At 46.4% G+C, this 18801-nt stretch overlaps 2 protein-coding genes across 5 annotated transcripts; one reads left to right on the top strand and one right to left on the bottom strand.

Moving 5' to 3' along the window:
* The first annotated feature begins 2742 nt into the window (after window positions 1–2742).
* On the top strand, window positions 2743–9811 carry zfand5a (zinc finger, AN1-type domain 5a). The gene is made up of 6 exons (XM_056592913.1): window positions 2743–2949; window positions 6228–6389; window positions 6995–7097; window positions 7243–7328; window positions 7749–7880; window positions 8021–9811. Exons 2-6 carry the CDS (start codon window positions 6230–6232, stop codon window positions 8167–8169), a joined length of 630 nt encoding a protein of 209 aa, XP_056448888.1. The 5' UTR covers window positions 2743–2949; window positions 6228–6229; the 3' UTR covers window positions 8170–9811.
* si:ch211-214j8.12 (uncharacterized protein LOC100000539 homolog) lies at window positions 9811–17114 on the bottom strand. Of its 4 annotated transcripts, none has more exons than XM_056592900.1 (5): window positions 16627–17114; window positions 15836–16099; window positions 14499–14665; window positions 12890–14208; window positions 9811–12590 (listed from the first exon to the last, which is right to left on the bottom strand). In XM_056592900.1, the coding sequence occupies exons 2-5, from the start codon at window positions 16095–16097 to the stop codon at window positions 12176–12178; spliced, it is 2163 nt and encodes a 720-aa protein (XP_056448875.1). In that variant the 5' UTR covers window positions 16098–16099; window positions 16627–17114; the 3' UTR covers window positions 9811–12175. The 4 variants fall into 4 exon arrangements, with proteins under 4 accessions (XP_056448875.1, XP_056448876.1, XP_056448877.1 ...); XM_056592901.1 differs by lacking the exon at window positions 16627–17114 and adding an exon at window positions 16374–16619; XM_056592902.1 differs by lacking the exon at window positions 16627–17114 and adding an exon at window positions 16258–16354.
* Window positions 17115–18801: the final 1687 nt, after the last annotated feature.

Here is an 18801-nt window from a genome sequence, read left to right as displayed (position 1 = left end):
AGACACATTAACCCCAATACATAGACACACAAAGAGGTTTTTAATGTATTATTTTTACATTGTTTTTAATGTATTATTACATTTTATCTTCACAAGATATCTTAGTGGTTAATAACCACTAAGTGACTTAACTCATGTTAATCAGTCAACAAGACATGTATCTCCCCTGCCCCTAAACTAGACTACACAACACCACCTCACACAGTCTGAACCCCCATGAGCACATACACACAAGCCAAACCATAACACAAGAAGAGAGTATGGGGGTGGGCAGCGATACGCGACACCTCCCACTCCCACTCTGCCGCCTCCCTCTGCTCAGAGCCATGAACCTTCACATACTAAGAGGAATAACACTTCACATGCACATGTCCCTGTGTGATCCTCTTTCTTTTTCTCCTTTTTGATTATGGGAAATTACCTTCTTGGAAAAGCTCTAGTTCTCAGTTTCAAATCACACGACTGGATTATTGTGGGTGTGACGTGATGATGAAAGTAGGAATGAAGTCATGGTAGCACTGTCAACATCTATTGAGCATAGTATTGTTTATTCATCTTCGTGTTCAAGGTCCAATGTGTTTCTCGACACACTGTATGCAAATGACATGTAAATTAGACGGGGGATGATGCTCTGCCAAAAAGCAATCAGAGAGAGTAAGCAGGGAACGTCATGTGACCCATTTCTATAATATCAATGTTTCCACCGCATATTGTATCAGATGAGTTGTTCCGAGGAAGAAATCTTGCATATGCTGTTCTTTGGTAGATCAATGTACTATTGCTGTTTATTATGAAAACAGATAATCGCAGTGTGTCAATGTTCAGGATAAGAACAACAAACAGAACAACAGATCAGTCAATCATTATCATGTATCTGAGAGCAAGACGCTGGACAGTCTGGGTGACCGATCAAGAACATCTTAACGAACCGGCCGATGTATCAAGGTCATTCACTGTTCATTTCGTTGTCTTTATTGACATTGTGAAAGCCGTCACTCAGTTCAACTGTTGATTGGCATTATCCCCAGTAGTGGGTGGGGGGAATCCAGCAGATGTATTCTAATATCACAGTATGCCAGTTACAGTTTCAAGGGGGCGTTACAAGCCCACATAAGAAAGAATGGTTTCACACAGCACATCCTCGACTAAAGCTGCCAGAGACAAATAAACGCCAACCACCACAGCTGAACCCAGAGAATAAAGGAAACCATTTTGAGAATTAAGGGGAACACTCACATTGGAAGACACATGCAGAGACACAAAGGCAAACCAACAGGTGAAACAAGCCTGCAATTATGGATTTCCTTGTGTTATGCATCGTGTAAACTATAACCTTGTAATGCTAATATACTCTATATAAAAACATTGATACAGTTTTATTCTAACCTTGCCCATTGAAAAATGTAAGAAAAATGGTCATGCTGGTTTATTCAAGAATCCAAACATTTTGTGTTGTTTTCGTTCAGAGAAGGAAGGGAGTCGGAAATATCCGTTACCTGGCTGCTGGCATACTAGTACAGTACTTTGCGTGTCTGTACCTCAATGTGTGTTGGAAAGCCAATCCATTGTTCACTCTCAAATCACTTCTCTTGTCTTGACCTCCTTTTGACTCTGTACGCTCTCTCCTAAATACACGAACACCAATTACATTCAGCTTGCTGTTTAGAATAATTGGTTCAATTATAATAAATAGTGGAGCCTGCTGAGATTATGTTTGTGCGTGTGTGTACATGTGTTATGGAAGTGTGAGTAGTCAGAATCATATACACATATTGTCCTCTCCCGGATAAGCGTGTGATTGTGATGTAAGGGACCCACTCTCTCTACAATTGGCCATGTATTACACTGGCTTTCCACAATCGTATGATGTCATAGTAATAAGAATATCGAAAAAAAGAAAAACACACACACACACACTTCAGACTTTGTTCTTACCCATCCCACATACAACCATGTTATGCTCACCTAACGGTAGTGTTTGTTTTGTTTCATGCGCAGTGCCGCATGCCCTAGGGGATGTGTATGGCGTTCCAAGCAAAAGGAATATGTTTCAGCTTGTTAGCCTCACGGTGTCATCAAACAGGGCCAGTACAGGAACATCACTACTGATATCAGTCTATATATCCTAACTATATATGGAAATATTTAATGACTAAAGGTAATGCAATGCAGTTATAAAAAACAGGGGTGTGATAGTGCTTTCCGGAAATGTTTACAACTTCCATTTCAAGGATTGTGTACCACGAGACAGGTCGTCAATTATCAAATAATTTGTTGTGGATGATGTTTGTGAATGGTTTGCTGGCATCTAGATGCAATCGCCCCCCTTGGCAACACTTCCTTGTCAACACAGACGGCCGGATTACTTCTAGGAATGAAATACAAACTTGTTTTGTCTGTTGGACTGGAAACAATGTTGACGTCCAGCTCATCTCATCCCACAAGAAGCCTATTGTTACAATAGGCGGCTTCTTATTCTTACTAATACTAATACTATTCTAATTAATCATGAAAAACATCAGCCAGGTCGGCGGCAGCCACGACGCGTTTCGGAGGATTACACAATAAAATAGTGTGTCCTTGTGGGAGGATGACGAATAGATAACGCAAACCTGCCCTCTGCGCAAGCCCAACCCACCTCTGCAAATTGTAGGACTGTCGCTCCGGGGCACCGCGGGTAGCCAATGACGACGCGCCGTTTCACCCATGACGTCATCCACCACGCCTCTTACTAAAGAAGGAAACAAACATCGTCGAGGGCTCAGCGGATACAGAACCGGAGAGAGAGAGGGGACACACACAAGATAGGGCAACGTAATTATAGCAAATCTATCTTAGACCCGGAGGATTTACCAAGAAAAAAGACCTGGATTGGCCAAAAATACGCGGAACCCGACTGCGCTACTCCACATCTTCTCATCGCAATCTTTCATCATCATCTTTTTGCAGGTAAACTCCCAGAGACGACCCGTTATTTGTCCGAATAATGGGTATTGGTTAAGACACGGGATTAACAAAAGGTCGTTTGCCCGACAAACCACTGTACTGTTGACAATAACTGTACCCCAGCATCGGACGATTTTTTTGGATGAACAAGTCGTTGTTAGTTAAAGTTGTCTCTGGCTTCTCTGGGTGAAATCCCCTCGAAGGAGACTCGTCTGGCTGAAAAACAAGGGAGTGAGCAGCGAGGGGTATCTGTGACTTCCCCAGGCTGGGGGATGGGGACCAGGGTACAGCTGATTTATAACCCTTCGAGAACATCGAAACCATCACAGCCACACGACAGTAGTACGAAATTACGAACGGGTCGATGTTTAATTTAGTTAAAAGTAACCATGTTGTGTTGACATTACAATCGTGTGTGTATGGTCTGTTCAGCATCATTAGTCTGGGAGGGACCTTTTGGGATAATCCGATACAACTACGATTATTTGTAGGTTTTTAGGACGGAGATGAACATTGGGGATATGTTCTACGTGGTCTTTCCCGAAAATAAATGCACGATAAACAAGCACTGGTGGTGACTAGCGAGCAAACAGGAAGCCGGACGACGCAGACAAAGGAATCAACAAAGGGAGAACAGATCCACGTCTGGACTCCGGGATGGATCCCCAACGTCCGCCGTACACTCGGTTCACCGCCCCCAGTTGATGTTTCTATAATTCGTATGGTTTATCACCGATAATATCGTTCGGGGACATGGTGGGAGATGGCTATTCTCTTCCTCGGTGTGACTCAGTCGTTTTTCAGCCCTGTCTTGAAACGTGAGCTCGGCTTGCGGTCGGTACACGAACAATGCCTTTCTTTTCATTCATTGCTCGAATTAAAGGGACATCGCGTTAATTATGATCTAGAATGTTCACATTAAAAATAAACGTGACGTTTGGTTGGCTTTGGTCACGGGTGCTCGTTTGTCGTTTCGATAAGCAATCAGAATAGCCACGTTTATTCGTTTTCGATTTCGTGCCTTCGTGGTCGGTTTAACTGCCTCAAAGTAACAACATCTTATCTGGTTTCAGAGTACGATGGTCCCAGGTAACGAAAGGCCCTGGTAAATGATTAATGGTTGCTAAATGTACTGGAAACCCCCCAATTCACCAGTTTTTTTCGTTCCATGGACACACGAAGAGAGCAGTGTCCGAGTGGGTGAGTTCCGATACGATCGTCGTCCTCACGTATCGGACTATAAAAACCGTTTGCTTTGGCGGTATCTTAAAAGTTATCAACGCACGTGCTGTTTGATTGACAGTTGGGCACGTTCAGCTCGTGACAGCTGTGGTCATAGTGTCCATTGTTCCATTGTAGGCCGACGTGACTCGTTTTTCACCACTATTCAAAGCCGGTGATAGATTTCACCTTTACTGCGACTGTGTTTATCCATATTGGCGGTGTGTTATTTCAAAAACAAAAAAGGCCCTGTAACTTTTTACAACAGTCAGACATGTGACGCAATCCAGGCGAAATGCTTTGTGGGCCTTTCCTAGGAAACCCTTTGTTGACAGACCCGCCAGTGGTAGCCGGAATAGATGGCAGCGGGTGGAGATGTTGTTTGTCTATCAAGGTCAGCAGTGTTGGGAAAGTTCACTTTCTACGTGAGCTGGTTAAAAGTTCAATTCACAAATCTTTACAATTAACTAGTTCATAGTTCTTTTTTTCAATATGTTGCTGTGGGGAAAAACACAGCATTCTGCGCGCGCATCCTCCGTGTTGATAAACAAATAACCCCCCTATTGAACGAACTTAAACCGAGTGAGCATGCCGTGAAAGAGTTGTCACTTTCATCAGGCAGCAATACAGTACGTTCGCCCAAAATATGAACGAGTTCATGAACTATCATTCAATGAACGCGTTCAGGCACAACACTGGAGGTCAGGTCACCTTGAATGACCTGACAACAGTGTTCTGTTGAACGGGCTTTCAACTTCATGTGTGAATAACACACTTGCCTGCTTTGTGTTTTAACTGGAGTGTTGTCGTGAGCAAGGAGCAGCCCTCAGCCCCGACACAAACAAGGCAGGGAAGCAGCTGTTGTGCCTATAGCATAACGCCGCCCAGGCGGTGCTCCCAAGTGTAATATGAGATCACTGCTGAGTGGGGCCCTTGCTGTTTGTCGTTAGATGCATCAAAAAGACAGTTTGGGAAATAGCTTGGCATCAGGTGTGCATGTGGGTAGTAACTCTGCCATGGAATATAAATAACACCCACCTCCTTAAACGTTGGCCAGTCAGCACAATACGTAAAATAGTGCCTACCTCTTGACAAGACTAGTCAGTTTTCTATTCGGTATCATGAAGCAAACTTCCAAATTTACCCCACTTCCTCTTGTGTTGTGTGGTTGTGTGACGTCACAGCCCTCTCTGTCACGTTTCCTTAACTTACGCCCAGATATGTTCTGGGAAAATGAGTGTGTGGTGGGAGGGAGGGAGGGAGGGCGGTGGTTGAATTACGCTGTTCCTTGTGTACCGCTGGTAAGTCCCGGTAAGTCCTCGCTACACAGCATGCCGTGGTGGAAACCAGCTGGTTCTGTTTTCCCCTCTACTGCTGATGCTTGTCTAGTGTATAATCTGAAAGTAATTCACGGGGTTATTTTGAGTTGTGATAAGACATAGTCGCGTGACTGTGTGAGTAAGCTCTTAAAACATTCAGTGTCAGCATTGTGGGACAATTGGAGAACCGTGAAGCTATTTGAAAAGTCTTGTGTCCTAAAACTAGAGTCCTGCTCATGATATTGACGTCCCGGTTTAAGCACACATGAAGATAACGGCGATCGCTGATACTGCTTGTATGCAAACGGCTGTCTTCCATTTCTCTCTCTGTAGCACAGGAAACACAGAGTTCACTGAGACAGTGTGACTGTAAAGGGGCTCGACAAATGCAAAGTGCGGGATTCGACTGTTGCCAAGGTGCTGAACAGAGTATTATGTGTTCTTGAGGGAGTCGCACACAACCGTTTATTGTGTGGCTACCACTTAACGGCTCTGGTTGGGAAAAAAGGTGCTTCCTGTTATGTTTAATATAAAAGACTGCTCCTTTCTTGTTATTTGTTACCGTATCAGCCCACCATGAGTTGACCTTGAGTCTAAACTTTTGCAAACACTGCATAATTTCAAGGGTGAATTGCTGATCGCCTAAAAAGGATATGTTGTGTAATAACTGCGATGCGAGCATGTCTACACAGACACGCGTCTTATATGTTTCTTCCCCCTTTGTCTTTCCTTGTGTTGTAGCAATGGCCCAGGAGACGAACCAGAGCCAGGTGCCCATGCTTTGTGCCACTGGCTGTGGTTTCTATGGCAACCCCAGAACCAATGGCATGTGCTCCGTGTGCTACAAAGATCACCTGACACGAGGGCAGAACAGTGACCGCATGAGCCCGCTCACACCTATGGGTGAGAACATGCAATGCCATGCGCACAAACAAACACACACTCTCACACACTCGCATATATTCACCGTCTTGCACAAACTCGCATATATTCGCTCTCATGCACGCACACTTTGATCCTGTGTGGTGAGTGGTGGACAGTAGTACTGTGCGGGTACAGAGGGCGAAGCACGTGGGAATATAGACATTGTTTTCCCTGCTCCCCTCAGCCCTCCCCTTTTCCACTCGGGGTAACGAGGAGCAGCTGTCGTTCTGCACGGCTTCACGTGCTCGAGGTTGGACGGCCTGCTCTCTGGCCCGCCATCCGGTCGAAACGAGCCAGTGTTGTTCCCCCTATTCCCTGATAAACCTGTTGCAATTTGTCCATTCCCAACCACGAGTACAGTGAATTACATGAGTAGAAGGCAAGACTGTTGTTTTAGGCTGCACCTCTCACCCCACTCGTACCATGCACGCTGTTATTAATCGCGTTGTGCTTAATAATGTGACAATCCATGTATTGGAATATGTGGTCTTCCACACTGTAGTACATACCGTGCTATAATGTGAGAGGGGGGTCTTATCAAGTGGCTCTCATGTGTGACTGATTGACCTGTTCTCTCCTGACAGGCTCTCTTGGCAGCCCCAGCTCAGAGGCCGCAGCTATCAAGAGACTAGAAGCTAGCCTCGCCAAGGTGGACGCATCCCCCGTGTCCTCCCCCAACATGTCTAGGTCAGTTCACTGTTTGTGTGTGTGCTACGTGCCATTTGATGATCGAGCTCTTCTGTTTTCTATTGATTGGTGTTTTGTTTATCACACGTACGCTGGCCTACATGTGTTTCTATAATGTTCTTGTTGGTCTGTGTTTTCTATTCAGAAGTCTCCACGGGTCGCTACCTGTGACCCAACAAATGACAGAGATGAGCATTTCTAGAGAGGACAAGCCTGAAGCCTTGGACCCCGGTAAGACTGGGGAGAGCACGCCCCCTCTCTGCGACCCACTTAGGCTGGGTGTAAGTTTAGTCTTCGGCGCAGCACCGCAACCCGTTGATCCCACTGCCGGGTTTTACTTAACAGCCTTCAAGACCCAGAGGGTGGCTAAAAATAGGCCTGTTTTTAAAAATACCTCCTAGAACCGGAGTACGTTCTTGGAAGTGATATACCAGGGCTCTGTCAGACTACCACATTGTCTTCTGCCAAGCACGAACGGTTTAGGACACACTCACACGCAGGGCTAATTCATGGGATATCAGACACTTATAGTGGAGGACTTAAAATACTGGTCAGTTACTGATAAATGCAGACATGGTCTCCCTGTGAGCAAAGCAAACAGAGCACGACTAACTTTTTTTTTTTGCCTGGTCTCTCCCGCTGGCTACACAGTCGTCAGCCAGCCGACCGCTTCTGGCTCAGGTGGCGGTTCCTCTTCATCCTCCAGCGAGGAGGGCAAGGGAGACCCCCCCAAACCCAAGAAGAATAGATGTTTTATGTGCCGCAAGAAAGTTGGTCTCACAGGTAAGCACGCGGGCGACCAGTGCAGGGGTTGATTCTTTTTTTTTTTATACAAAGACCAAAACAGATTTTTCTATCCAACGGCAAGCGTCTTGCTGTTCATTTCAAACCGTTTTGACACTGCTGTCCACTGTGCCCACCAGGATTCGACTGTCGCTGTGGCAACCTGTTTTGCGGGATCCACCGGTACTCGGACAAGCACAGCTGTCCTTACGACTACAAGGCGGAGGCCGCGGCCAAGATCCGCAAGGAGAACCCGGTTGTGGTGGCGGACAAGATCCAGAGAATATAGGCTCTCCACGGAACGACGGCGACCACCAGGACAACCGCAGCGGCAACGACGGAATCCAGGACAACGACAAAGACTGTAGTGCGAGCACTGGCACGAGGGCGGAGCGTAAGGAACGGACTCGGTTTTCCAAAACAGCCTCGAGAAAATAAAAGAAAAAAGAGAAGAGGAAAAAGAGAAGACATCCTGTCGGAGGGAGATGCATGAATGATCACTTTTCTCTTTATTTTTTTGATTTATTAGTGTTAGCCCTTTTTTTTTTTTTCTTCTTCTGTGGTTTGTCTTTGCCGCTGTTTGAATCCTTTTGTTTAGAATATATATTGTCTTATGAAGCGCAGCCCCGGGTGACTGTCCGGGATGCGCTGTGCTCCTCTCTCTCTCTCTCAACCTAACCCAGGCGCCATTTTGTGCCAAACCATAGGCAGCCATTTTCCCTTTTCCCTTGTCCTGTGTCAGAGGGCGGGTGTCTGTACCCGCGCAGCAAGCAGCCACGTCCTCGTTCACCAAAACCTCTGTCCCATCTTTTGTGTATTTTCCTTTTTTTGTTGCATTGGGGGTACGTTGACAACAGTGAACCATACTACCATCCGAGCCCGACGATGCACAAGGGGCTTAGTTTTAGGTTTGTCGGCGTCCTTCCTGGCTTTACCTACCTCACGGCAGCCATGTTGAGCTTTGATATCTTCCCTTCGTTCAACTTGTTTTCATCTTCTGCTTTTTCCACCGGGACGGATGAGGTGTCATATTGCTACATCTCCCTCCAAGGTCGTCTAGCCCGCCCTGCACGACAACTAAGTGCAGACATTTTAGCGTTTCTTAAAAAAAGTGCTTGGAGGTAGTGTTTTTCTTTTGGTGAAGGAGGTACATGAGAACGTGTGGCCAAAGTGTTTGTTTGCGCCAACCTCGAGGAAAATGACGTGGGTGGGGTGGGGAGGGAGGTACCCGGACTGGTCTGAGCTCAGATTGTAATTCCCACCGAGGCTCGTGTCGGGGGCTGTGTGCTGATCCTGTTGCAGTTTCCAGGATGTATGGAATGTTTTGATGGATGGATAAACAGCACATCATTATTATCGGGCGTGAATGGATGGGATAAGCGCATGGGTCGAACTTCACTCTGCAAACGTGTGTAAAGGCTAATAATCGAATGAAATAGCATCACTCATTTAGTGTTTTTTGGTGATTATTAATCCACTGAGAGACTATTTTCTGTTTTATCAAATCGTGTGTCATTTTCCTCTTTTATTGGCATAGTACTGACGTTAGCACCATGTATGCAGTGCGTTTGTGGAATTAGGGTATGTGAGCCAAGCTATGTATTATTATTATTTTGTTTATGCTCTAACAAAAGTTTGTGTGACACAGGTGTTGTGTGCGTGTGATGTTGGGTGCGTGTGTGTGTGTGTGTAGTTGGGTGTGTAGTCCCCCAATCTATTTGTCTGTGGAACTACCCGGTTTTAACAGCACATGTTTACAGAACTACAGGAGCATGCCAGATCTAGTTTTTCTTTTCTTCATTGAAAACTAATAGATAACAGGATTCAACGTAACTTCCCCGTCATATCTAACAGCTGTCCCGTGCATTGGCTATGGAGCCAAGAAGTGTGTGTGTGTGTGTGTGTGTGTGTGTGTGTGTGTGTGTGTGTGTGTGTGTGTGTGTGTGTGTGTGTGTGTGTGTGTGTGTGTGTGTGTGTGTGTGTGTGTGTGTGTGTGTGTGTGTGTGTGTGTGTGTGTGTGTGTGTAAGTTTATTTGTCATGGCTGCCTGATACATTGAAACATGGGTACGTTTGTGACTTTGTGTTCATCCCATTTTATTCATCGTCAGGATGTGAGGTTTCTTATTTAAAATTTTCATCAAAATACGTTTGTATCCGTTTGAGTTTTCCCTTCATGATTCTTAGTTATATGCAAATTTGTACAAAAAGAAAACAACAAACTGTGTTGATATTTATGTATTACATATAATCTTGCTATCCAGCATTACGACAGAATTGTATCATGTAAATAAAACTATGTACAGAGAGACATTACATGGCCTGGTCATGTTCTAACTTTTATACGTTTACGGCTAACTCATTTCTCAATGGTGTGAACCCTCATTGTATCAGGCGGTTTTCCGAATTAACATCTTTATTTTTTGCTAGTGCTGCGCCTCATATCAGAATAGCTCCCTAGTCAGAATACTTAATCGCCATATTGGTCAACACAGGCTTTTGTGTTGAAAATGTATTCAAGTGACCTTTGATTTCCTAGACGAAGGCAGCCTTAAACCATACTCTGCGTTGTACTCCCGTCTGAGTCTGCTTCTTTGTGACCCACAGTGCTACTACTTCTGCAGGGTGTGTTGGGGGTGCCATGTGTACAGAAAGCACCCTTTATGTTTTGGTAGACCTTATGCATGTCGAAATTCCTGGTGGGCAGATGGCGTCACGTCGACAGCTGTTCCCAACAGCTGAGGTGGGCCGCTGCAGACCTCCGACTGACAAAGTACAGGCCCAGACAACGGGTGAAACATATGTCTCGGAATCCGACTTATTCAAATATTAAGGAAATCTTGTCTACTTTTTTACATCTCTTCTTCGTTACCCGCTAAATTAACGAAGGAGCTAAAAGTCCAGATGTTTTCTGTCTGAGCCCAACCATGTTGACTGTGACTGAATGCCATAGTGGCAGGGCTCTCGGAGAGATGGGGGAGCTTTGGTCGGTATAATGGATAGGATCATCCACCATCTTTACTGTTCTTTAGAAACAAGTCTGCCGCTTGATCATGTGTTTGGATTTCCTGTTCGGCGACGGAAAAGAATGAGAAGAACCGTCCCTCTGGTTTCCAGATTTTTCTAGAATATTCTGGAGCTTCCCTGATATATCCTTCCAGATTTAAGAATACACAAGCTATTGCTGTCCGAGTTTGTGAGAAGAGATGAGGTTCCTGAATGTTTTAGGACAGGCTCATCACACTGAAGGGAAATTCCCAGAAGCACACAACAAATGGTTGTCGAACCATAATGAGCATTAAACAGAAAATGTGGCCTGGTTAATCAAGTTCAACAAAGTGTTTGTGTGTGCTTTTCCGTCCAGTACAACAAAGAATAAAACAGGTACACACCAAAGGTGGGGATCTTAAAGAGAAGGCTTAAGAGAGTGAAAAGGCCAGGGTGAGAGTACTGTGTGTGAGAGAGAAGGAGAGCTGAGAACCGGTAGAGGGTGAAAAAAGCGTAGCTCAGCAACAGCCAGAAAGAGACTGAGAACAGGGAGGGGTGACCCTCTGTGTCGTCATTATCCCGGAGTCGAACCAGATCAGACCAGTCTGAGCTGAAGCCTCCACAATGACGACTCACACCGGCTAGCACGCTAGCTACCGGGACACACACACTGACGCATACACCGTGTCATACATGACCTAGAAAAAAACAGCCGAGAAAAAGTTATAGGGATTTATATACAATTAATTTACTTTACTAAACTCCATTAGATTGATTCTATTTTTTTTACTTGTCTAGGTGTGATAAAAGTTTCTTGCCTTTAGGCAGAGAGGAAATGTCACACAGGAAGTCACCCATGATGACTAATGGATTAGAGGGGTTGTTACCCTAGTATGGGCATGATTATCACAAGGCAGAAGACAAAGAGTTCATTAAACAATCTTCATGACTGTATTAGAGTATAAGGGGTGAGGTGAATAGATTTATTGTGAACTCTTTCACAAACAATATTTCTACAATACCACAATACAAGTTCTGGGCGTACATCGTGTGTTGTTGAACGTAGTGGTCTGCAAAGTGTTAACCTCGGCCATTTGTTACTGTTAATGACCTCAGTGTAATTAGCAGGAGAATGTATTTTGTCCTGACCTGAATCAATTGGGCAACGGATTTAAATTTCATCTGTTTGCAGGACTTACGCATGCCTAACATGATTTAAGTCAACAAACCAGTAAAACTAATTAAAAGAGGACAATTCATACCGGTGCGATTCCTCCCTTAGTGTCTGAACCTGTTGCTGAATCATCTGTTACAGCCAGTCAAACGTGACACGGGGGCACTTCAACAAGCTATTCAACACATCCTGGCGGCTGACCTCCCAACAGCAAGAGAGGTCCACCGACTTCATGGTTCTGCATCCCTCCACCAGGCGCATCACCGTCGCCATGGTTACGTCGCTCCGGGCCAGGCCAAGATGTGTGACGCGTCCGAGTGGCGTGGAGGGCGGTGTGGACGCGGCGACCACCCCAGGCTGGAGGTGCTGGTGGCAGTGCAGGCTCCAGGTCTGGCTGGAGATGATGTGACGGAGCACGGTGTTCAGGTGACATGGCAGCGCGGTGAGAGATAGCCTCTCCAGCAGGGGAGAGCCCCACAGAAGGCTCAACAGCACCCTCTGCAGGGCCCTCCAGGACATTGCAGGCTTTGTCGGTTGCTCGAAGTCAAAACTGAGAAAACCAAAATTATACAAAAATTATACAAGACGTGTATATATATATTCTCATACAATCACATTTGCAGTGGGCGGCTGGAATGGTGGGGAATAACTGGACTGGGTACATTAGATCAGATTACAATTGAGACTCATCCACCCTTTCAATTATGTAAATTCATTCCAGCAACACAGTTCCATTGGGTATAGTCTGCTTGCTCTTTTCTATGGCCTCTCTTGGGATTTTCTGAGATAAATCCCCCATCCGTCTACCCTTTCATACGATAATGTTTTCTTCCTAAAGTTTGCACGTACCTAAGCGTGAGGGAGCAGAGGTGAGGCAGACTCAGCAGATCGCGGGCACCCCCCAACTCCTCCTCCTCCTCCTCTTCGTCCTCGTACGGTGGGCTGGTAGGGGGCTGGGCGGACACCACCAGCGCCTTCAGTCTGGGGCAGGCCTGCAAGACCTCCAGTAGAGGGCAGTGCGGGCTGGTTCTGACCCCTTCCAGGGTGAGAGAAACCAGAGTGGAGCCCATTTCTCGTAGGGGGGTAAGGAGATCACCCAGGGGCCCCGTGTGACGAAGGGTCAAGCTACGCAGCTCACCCGACCAGTTCCCCAGCCTGGTGGCCCACGTCCACCCATGGTCCCTCCTACCTCCGGTACCCTCCGCCGAGTCAACGGTCACAGCTAAGGACTGGATGTGTGGACACAGCCGAAATGCAACCTCCAGGGAGGCTGGCGACATCGCTTGGATCTCCCTAAGACGCAGGGTCAGACTGTCATCGCCCGGCCCCACTACCATCGCACCCCTTAGCATGTCCTGCTCCCCGATGCCCCCCGCGCCCACCTCTTCTTCCGCAAGGAGATCCGGCTCCTCGTCTCCGCCAGAAGCCTCACCTTCATCTCCGTCCGGGCTCTGGGTCCCGTGCACCTCCCAGCTCTCTTCTTCTCGGCTCCCCTCTGCTCCGGCCTCCTCGCTCTCATTTTTCCGGTCTGTCCAGTGCTTCTTCTGCCTCTGCCTCCACACCTCCTCGAGCCGTGGCACCCCCTCCCTGCGTGTGAGCCCCTCAGCGGGGTCAAACTCCCGGCGGTGAATGGCCCCGAGGGCCCAGTCCAGCCCCTCCAGGGCCACGCTCTCCAGGAGAGGCAGGCTGAGCAGGAGGTAGGCAGTCGTCGCCGCCGGCTCCCCCTCCTCCTCCCCTAAGCCGATATCCGTCGCCAGCAGGGATCTCAGAGGCAGCGCACAGAAGGAGGAGGAGGAGGAGCAGCACGAGGAGCACGAGGAGGAGGATGGAGAGGAGTGGCGACAACGGGTGACGGCGGAGGACGGGGAATCGCCGCGGTGACGCGTGGACGCGTCGCGACCAGCCAATGAATCGGTACAACGCGCCGCACCGTCGAGGGAAGCCCCGCCTCCCAGAGGCAGAAGATCAGCGGGAGAAAGGAGGTGACAGTGGGATACATCGAGGTGGCGCAGTGCCCGGCAGTGCCGGGCGATGGTCCGGATGACCCCCCGGTCACAGGGGGTCCCGGCCAGGGAGAGGGAGCGCAGGCTGGGCATGGAGCGGAGCATGTCTCCCTGAGCCAGGGGGGAGGCCTGCTGAGCCCCAGACAGGTCCAGACGCGACATGTGCTGAGAGGAGGGATATAAGATAAGGAATCTAAATAGGATAACATTTTATGTTATAGCTGTAATGAAATGAAACCCACACGATACTGATACCCACACGATAGTTAAATACAACTGTTTCTGATGGTAATACAGTATGTATCATAAAATGTGAGAAGAAAGGGCCTTCTCATAATTCGACTATTAAGTGCGACCAAACTTTTGTTGGTGCAAACTGACCTCAATATACAAAAAAACAAAACACAACGGTAAACCGTAGCGTGGCAGGGTTCGGGAACACCCTCCTGTCAGACCTGGCAGCGCGCCGCGATGATGGAGCAGACGCGGGGGGTGACCAGGCCCGGACACGCGGCCAGGGACAGGCCTCGCAGCTGGGGCACCACCAGGAGGTGCAGCGCCGCGCGGGACAGCTGCTTCCTGGAGCACAGCAGGGCGGTCAGCTCCTCCACCAGCCCCCCCGCTGGGAGACCGATCACAAGGTCAGCAGTCAATACACTGAACTTTCTGTTTGCATTTACACTGAAGATCATGAGTGCAGAGACTACTCAGTGAGTAAACGCAGTGTATTTTATACCACGCTTTACTAACACGTGGCCACTCAAAGCGCTTTACAATAATGCCTAACGTTCACCCATTCATGCAACCATTCACACGCCGACGGCAGAGTCAACCAGGCATGGCGAGGGTGAGGAGTCTTGCTCAGGGTGACCTTGACACTCAAGGTGCCAGGAGAAGCCTGGGATCGAACTAGCCACCTTCCGGTTACCAGCCAACCCGCTCTATCTCCTGGGCTGGTCCACGTGCTGCCCTTCAGTCAGTCTATCCACCATCTTAGAATGTCATCCTATATGTTAGTTAATGATCTCAGCTGCCCGTTTGATGAAGCCGACTTGAACACATTATTCACAACCTTGAATTTGTGTCTAAAATGTGACGAAAAAATTGATAAGATTACAGACAGCACTACGGGACCCTTCGCCCCTGACTTACTGGGTTTAGCTTCCTCCTGCAAGGCAACTAAAGACACGTAAAATGAGGGTAATCCGGAGAAAAGCCTGAGCTTGGCTTTATGACTTGTACATTGCAACATGATCACATCGAAAGGACCGCCTCATTTTGTAAGCATAAAACATTTGCTATTTTTTTTGCTAGTTATGATTTTGGGTCGGTGTTACACATGCAAGACGTGTCAGAACTCATTATCCTAGGTTACTGTATACAGATACACACAACAGGAACAACCAATGATTCATTCTTATGTACCAGCCCTTTAGACTAATTGAACGAGAGGTTCGAATGATGAGGATCCCAACCCCTACTCCCCCTACCAAACAAAAGGTCAGCCTTCCAGAAAAAGGGTTTCTAGACATTCTGCAAACTAATGCGTTATTACACCTTGGATCATGAAGACAGGACCACCCGATATATGTATTGTAATGCACAACGTAATCCGGCCGGATTAGAAGGGGTTCTAAATCATAACGGGAATATAACGATACCAGGCTTTTGACAAAGTCAAATCCATGTTTTGATTTTCAACTTGATGTGGGCATCATAGATCTCCGACCCATCCTGCCCGGCACGGCCAACCACGGGGGGGGGTTAACCCTGTCTGCTCTGCTGGACTCACGCAGGCTATCGAAGGGGCCCATGATGTACGTGAAGTGGTAGCGGTCCAGATAGTTCTCTTCGTAGTCCTTCACCCACACAGCCTTCATGTTGTCGGCCAGGCTGAGGAGACACAGCCGGCTCAGAGGGTGAACGAAGCCGTCTTCATCCAGCTCCTGCCTCCTCTTCGTCTTCTTCACACTCCTGGACCTCCTCTTCTTCTTCTGGAGGCGCTGAGCTGAGGGTGATGTAGCGGAGGCCCGGAAATCTTCCTCTTCTAGCATTGCTGGATGGTTTGGTGGAAGCAAATTTGGATTAATATTTGTAGGTTTTCGTTGGGAAGGGAGAAGTACTTAATAATTAGTCTTGCAATTGAAATGCAAGTGCATACATTTTTTATATATATATATATATATAGATGCTTGTGAATGAGAGTAGGCCTACCATTTTAACTTTATTTATATTGAATGCGAATAAAAAAAGCCTGCACTTCGTGACATTAATTCAAGAATCATACCACCATTCATGATCAATCACTGAGTGTTGCCAACTTTCGGTACCTGGCTTGAGTGAGATTATGAAAGTGACAGATCCGGTGTGTCATGTGTGACGCCCGAAGCGTTAGATGCCCCATTATTACTTTGCTGTGGTCTTGATGAGAGAAATCTGTTCTCTGATCAGAGAAAGTAGTGTCTAATTCTCAAAGGAACTGTCAACATTGTCTTGTCAGGTCATTATTTCACTAGAAATACTATAGACACGCGCATAATAAAGTTTAATTAATCCATTGATTGTTTAATTATGCGGACATACCTGTTGCAACTATCCTTTGTCCGGGTGGTAAACAGCATAAGCAGCGGAACAAGGTTCCGACCCTTCCTTGAGTGCAGACGGGTGTACGTTCAAGACTCTCACCTTTCTGGTCACATTGCTAATTTAAGTTAACATCATTATTTAGAGATTTCGTTTCTCAGTTATGGATACTATCAAGTAAAACGCATAGAACGAACTCATTGTAGTAGCTTCACTTCCCCTACCCACCCACTAATTTCTTTAATATATATAACTTTAAGAATAAAAAGGAGAGTAGTGTTTTTGTTAATTTGACGCCGCCTAGTGGATAACGTGAGCTGATACAAGAACATATGCTGAGTAGAGTAGACGAAATAGAAGAGTAGAGGTAGGAACCAATAAAGTCGAAGAGTTAAACAAATAGCTAACGTGATACAGTTTGATTACATTTGAGTTAAAATCTTGAATAGTTTAGCTATTTATAACTGAGTCTTCAGTTTGAATCTTGTTTCCTACTGACCTTCACTAGCCAGGGTAAGAAAGGGGAGGGGCCTACTCTACCAAGTGTGACGTCATGGGTCTGGGGGAGGGGGAACTCACAGAAGTTATGGCTAAATGCTCCATGCCTCATAGTTCAACTGGAATATTTTTTATATGTTTCAACCTATTGACTTACCAAATTACCAATAATGACTTGCACTGTTTGACCACACCAGGAAGTCGGAACAGTAGGCATAAAAATAAAATCAGAAAACAATCTCGGTTGGTCTAATATTGGTCTGTTTAACCCTGTCTCTTTTTCAGTGCGCTGCTACACTCCCACATTAAAACTGGCAGCAATTGAGTGCCCTGTAGCACTAAGCTTACACAAGCACACACATACAACTACGCACCTAGATACACAACCCATACAACCAGCTCTTGCATCAGGAATTCCTCGTTAGACATTTTCTTTACTTTGTGTGTGCAATTCAAGGTGTAACTGTAGAGTACCATAGGAGGCATCTTGTTTTTGAAATTAGTAACATTGGAATCTGCCGGTCCTTTGCCATGAGTAGGGTCCAAAAATGTATCGTGAATAATTAAGAAAAAAATAATAAGGCTAAGAATAACAAAGGTTGAGCGCTGCTTGCAGTAATCACCTAATGAAGAAAGGCAAAGTGGGAGCAGCCACTTGAGTGGGTGCGGGACGGTGCCAAGTTAACCATTTGGTGGGGCCGTTGTTACACCGAATTCTGCGACCCACCGAATAGTGTGAACCCAGGGCCGGGGCGCTTTTGCATGTTTTCTGCAACATGCACGAGTTTGAAGGTAGACAGGCAAAAACATAAATAAAACTTAAGATCTCCCCCCATCTTGTTATTAAATGTGCTTAATAAATACATTTCATTTGATTTGATTAGCAGCCATTTACAGACCCATACAATGGATAGGGCGTTTAGTAGCCTACGGTCCATCACCGTTGCTTCTTTCCAAAAAGCTACAGTCAGTGTTTCATAACGTTGATTTACCTTTGAGAATTTCCTATTATAGGCTACTTCGTAAAATATGCTGTTTAGAATTAATGTTAGTTTCATGAAAAGAAAGACCCACCGGTGGGGGGAGTTCTTATGTTTAATTTATGATCTTGTTACAATGCACACCGTGCATGTGGCAGAAATGTAAAGCAGCGCCCTCTGGGGTCACACTTTTCGGTGGGTCTCAGAATTCGGTGTAACACCTGTACGTGCTCCCGTAACCCTCCACTGAAGAGAGCCTTCTTGTGAGTGTCAAAACGTCACGACAATGACTAGGCCTTCTGTCTGGTGCTCCATGTTGGGCCATCTGGCATAGCACTTTCCCGGTCTGACGATACAACTAGGCCTATATCTTGAAGAATTAGTAATTTTTTTTCACATTTTGTTGTTTGACGACCCATCAACCCCATGATTATATTCTTCACATTTGTCCAATAATAGATTGAAAAATTATGGAAAAGGGCATACGTTTTGGAATCTGTTGACGAACGTATGCATGGCCGAGCGGAGAGCACTGATCTCGGCCCGCATGCAGTGACACACCAACAGCACCGAGTTCGTTGAAGTCCTCCTAGTTTTCCAATCGGCCCAAAGTCAGGGGGCGATTATTTTCATGGGATTATATACACTAATTAAAACCTACTTATGAATCGTATATTTCATAGCTGCCAGGTCCGTT

The sequence above is a fragment of the Gadus chalcogrammus genome, chromosome 6 (assembly GCF_026213295.1).
Source record: "Gadus chalcogrammus isolate NIFS_2021 chromosome 6, NIFS_Gcha_1.0, whole genome shotgun sequence".
NCBI lineage: Eukaryota > Metazoa > Chordata > Actinopteri > Gadiformes > Gadidae > Gadus > Gadus chalcogrammus.
Note: the sequence above shows the minus strand (reverse complement) of the source record. Positions and strands in the feature narration are given on the sequence as shown.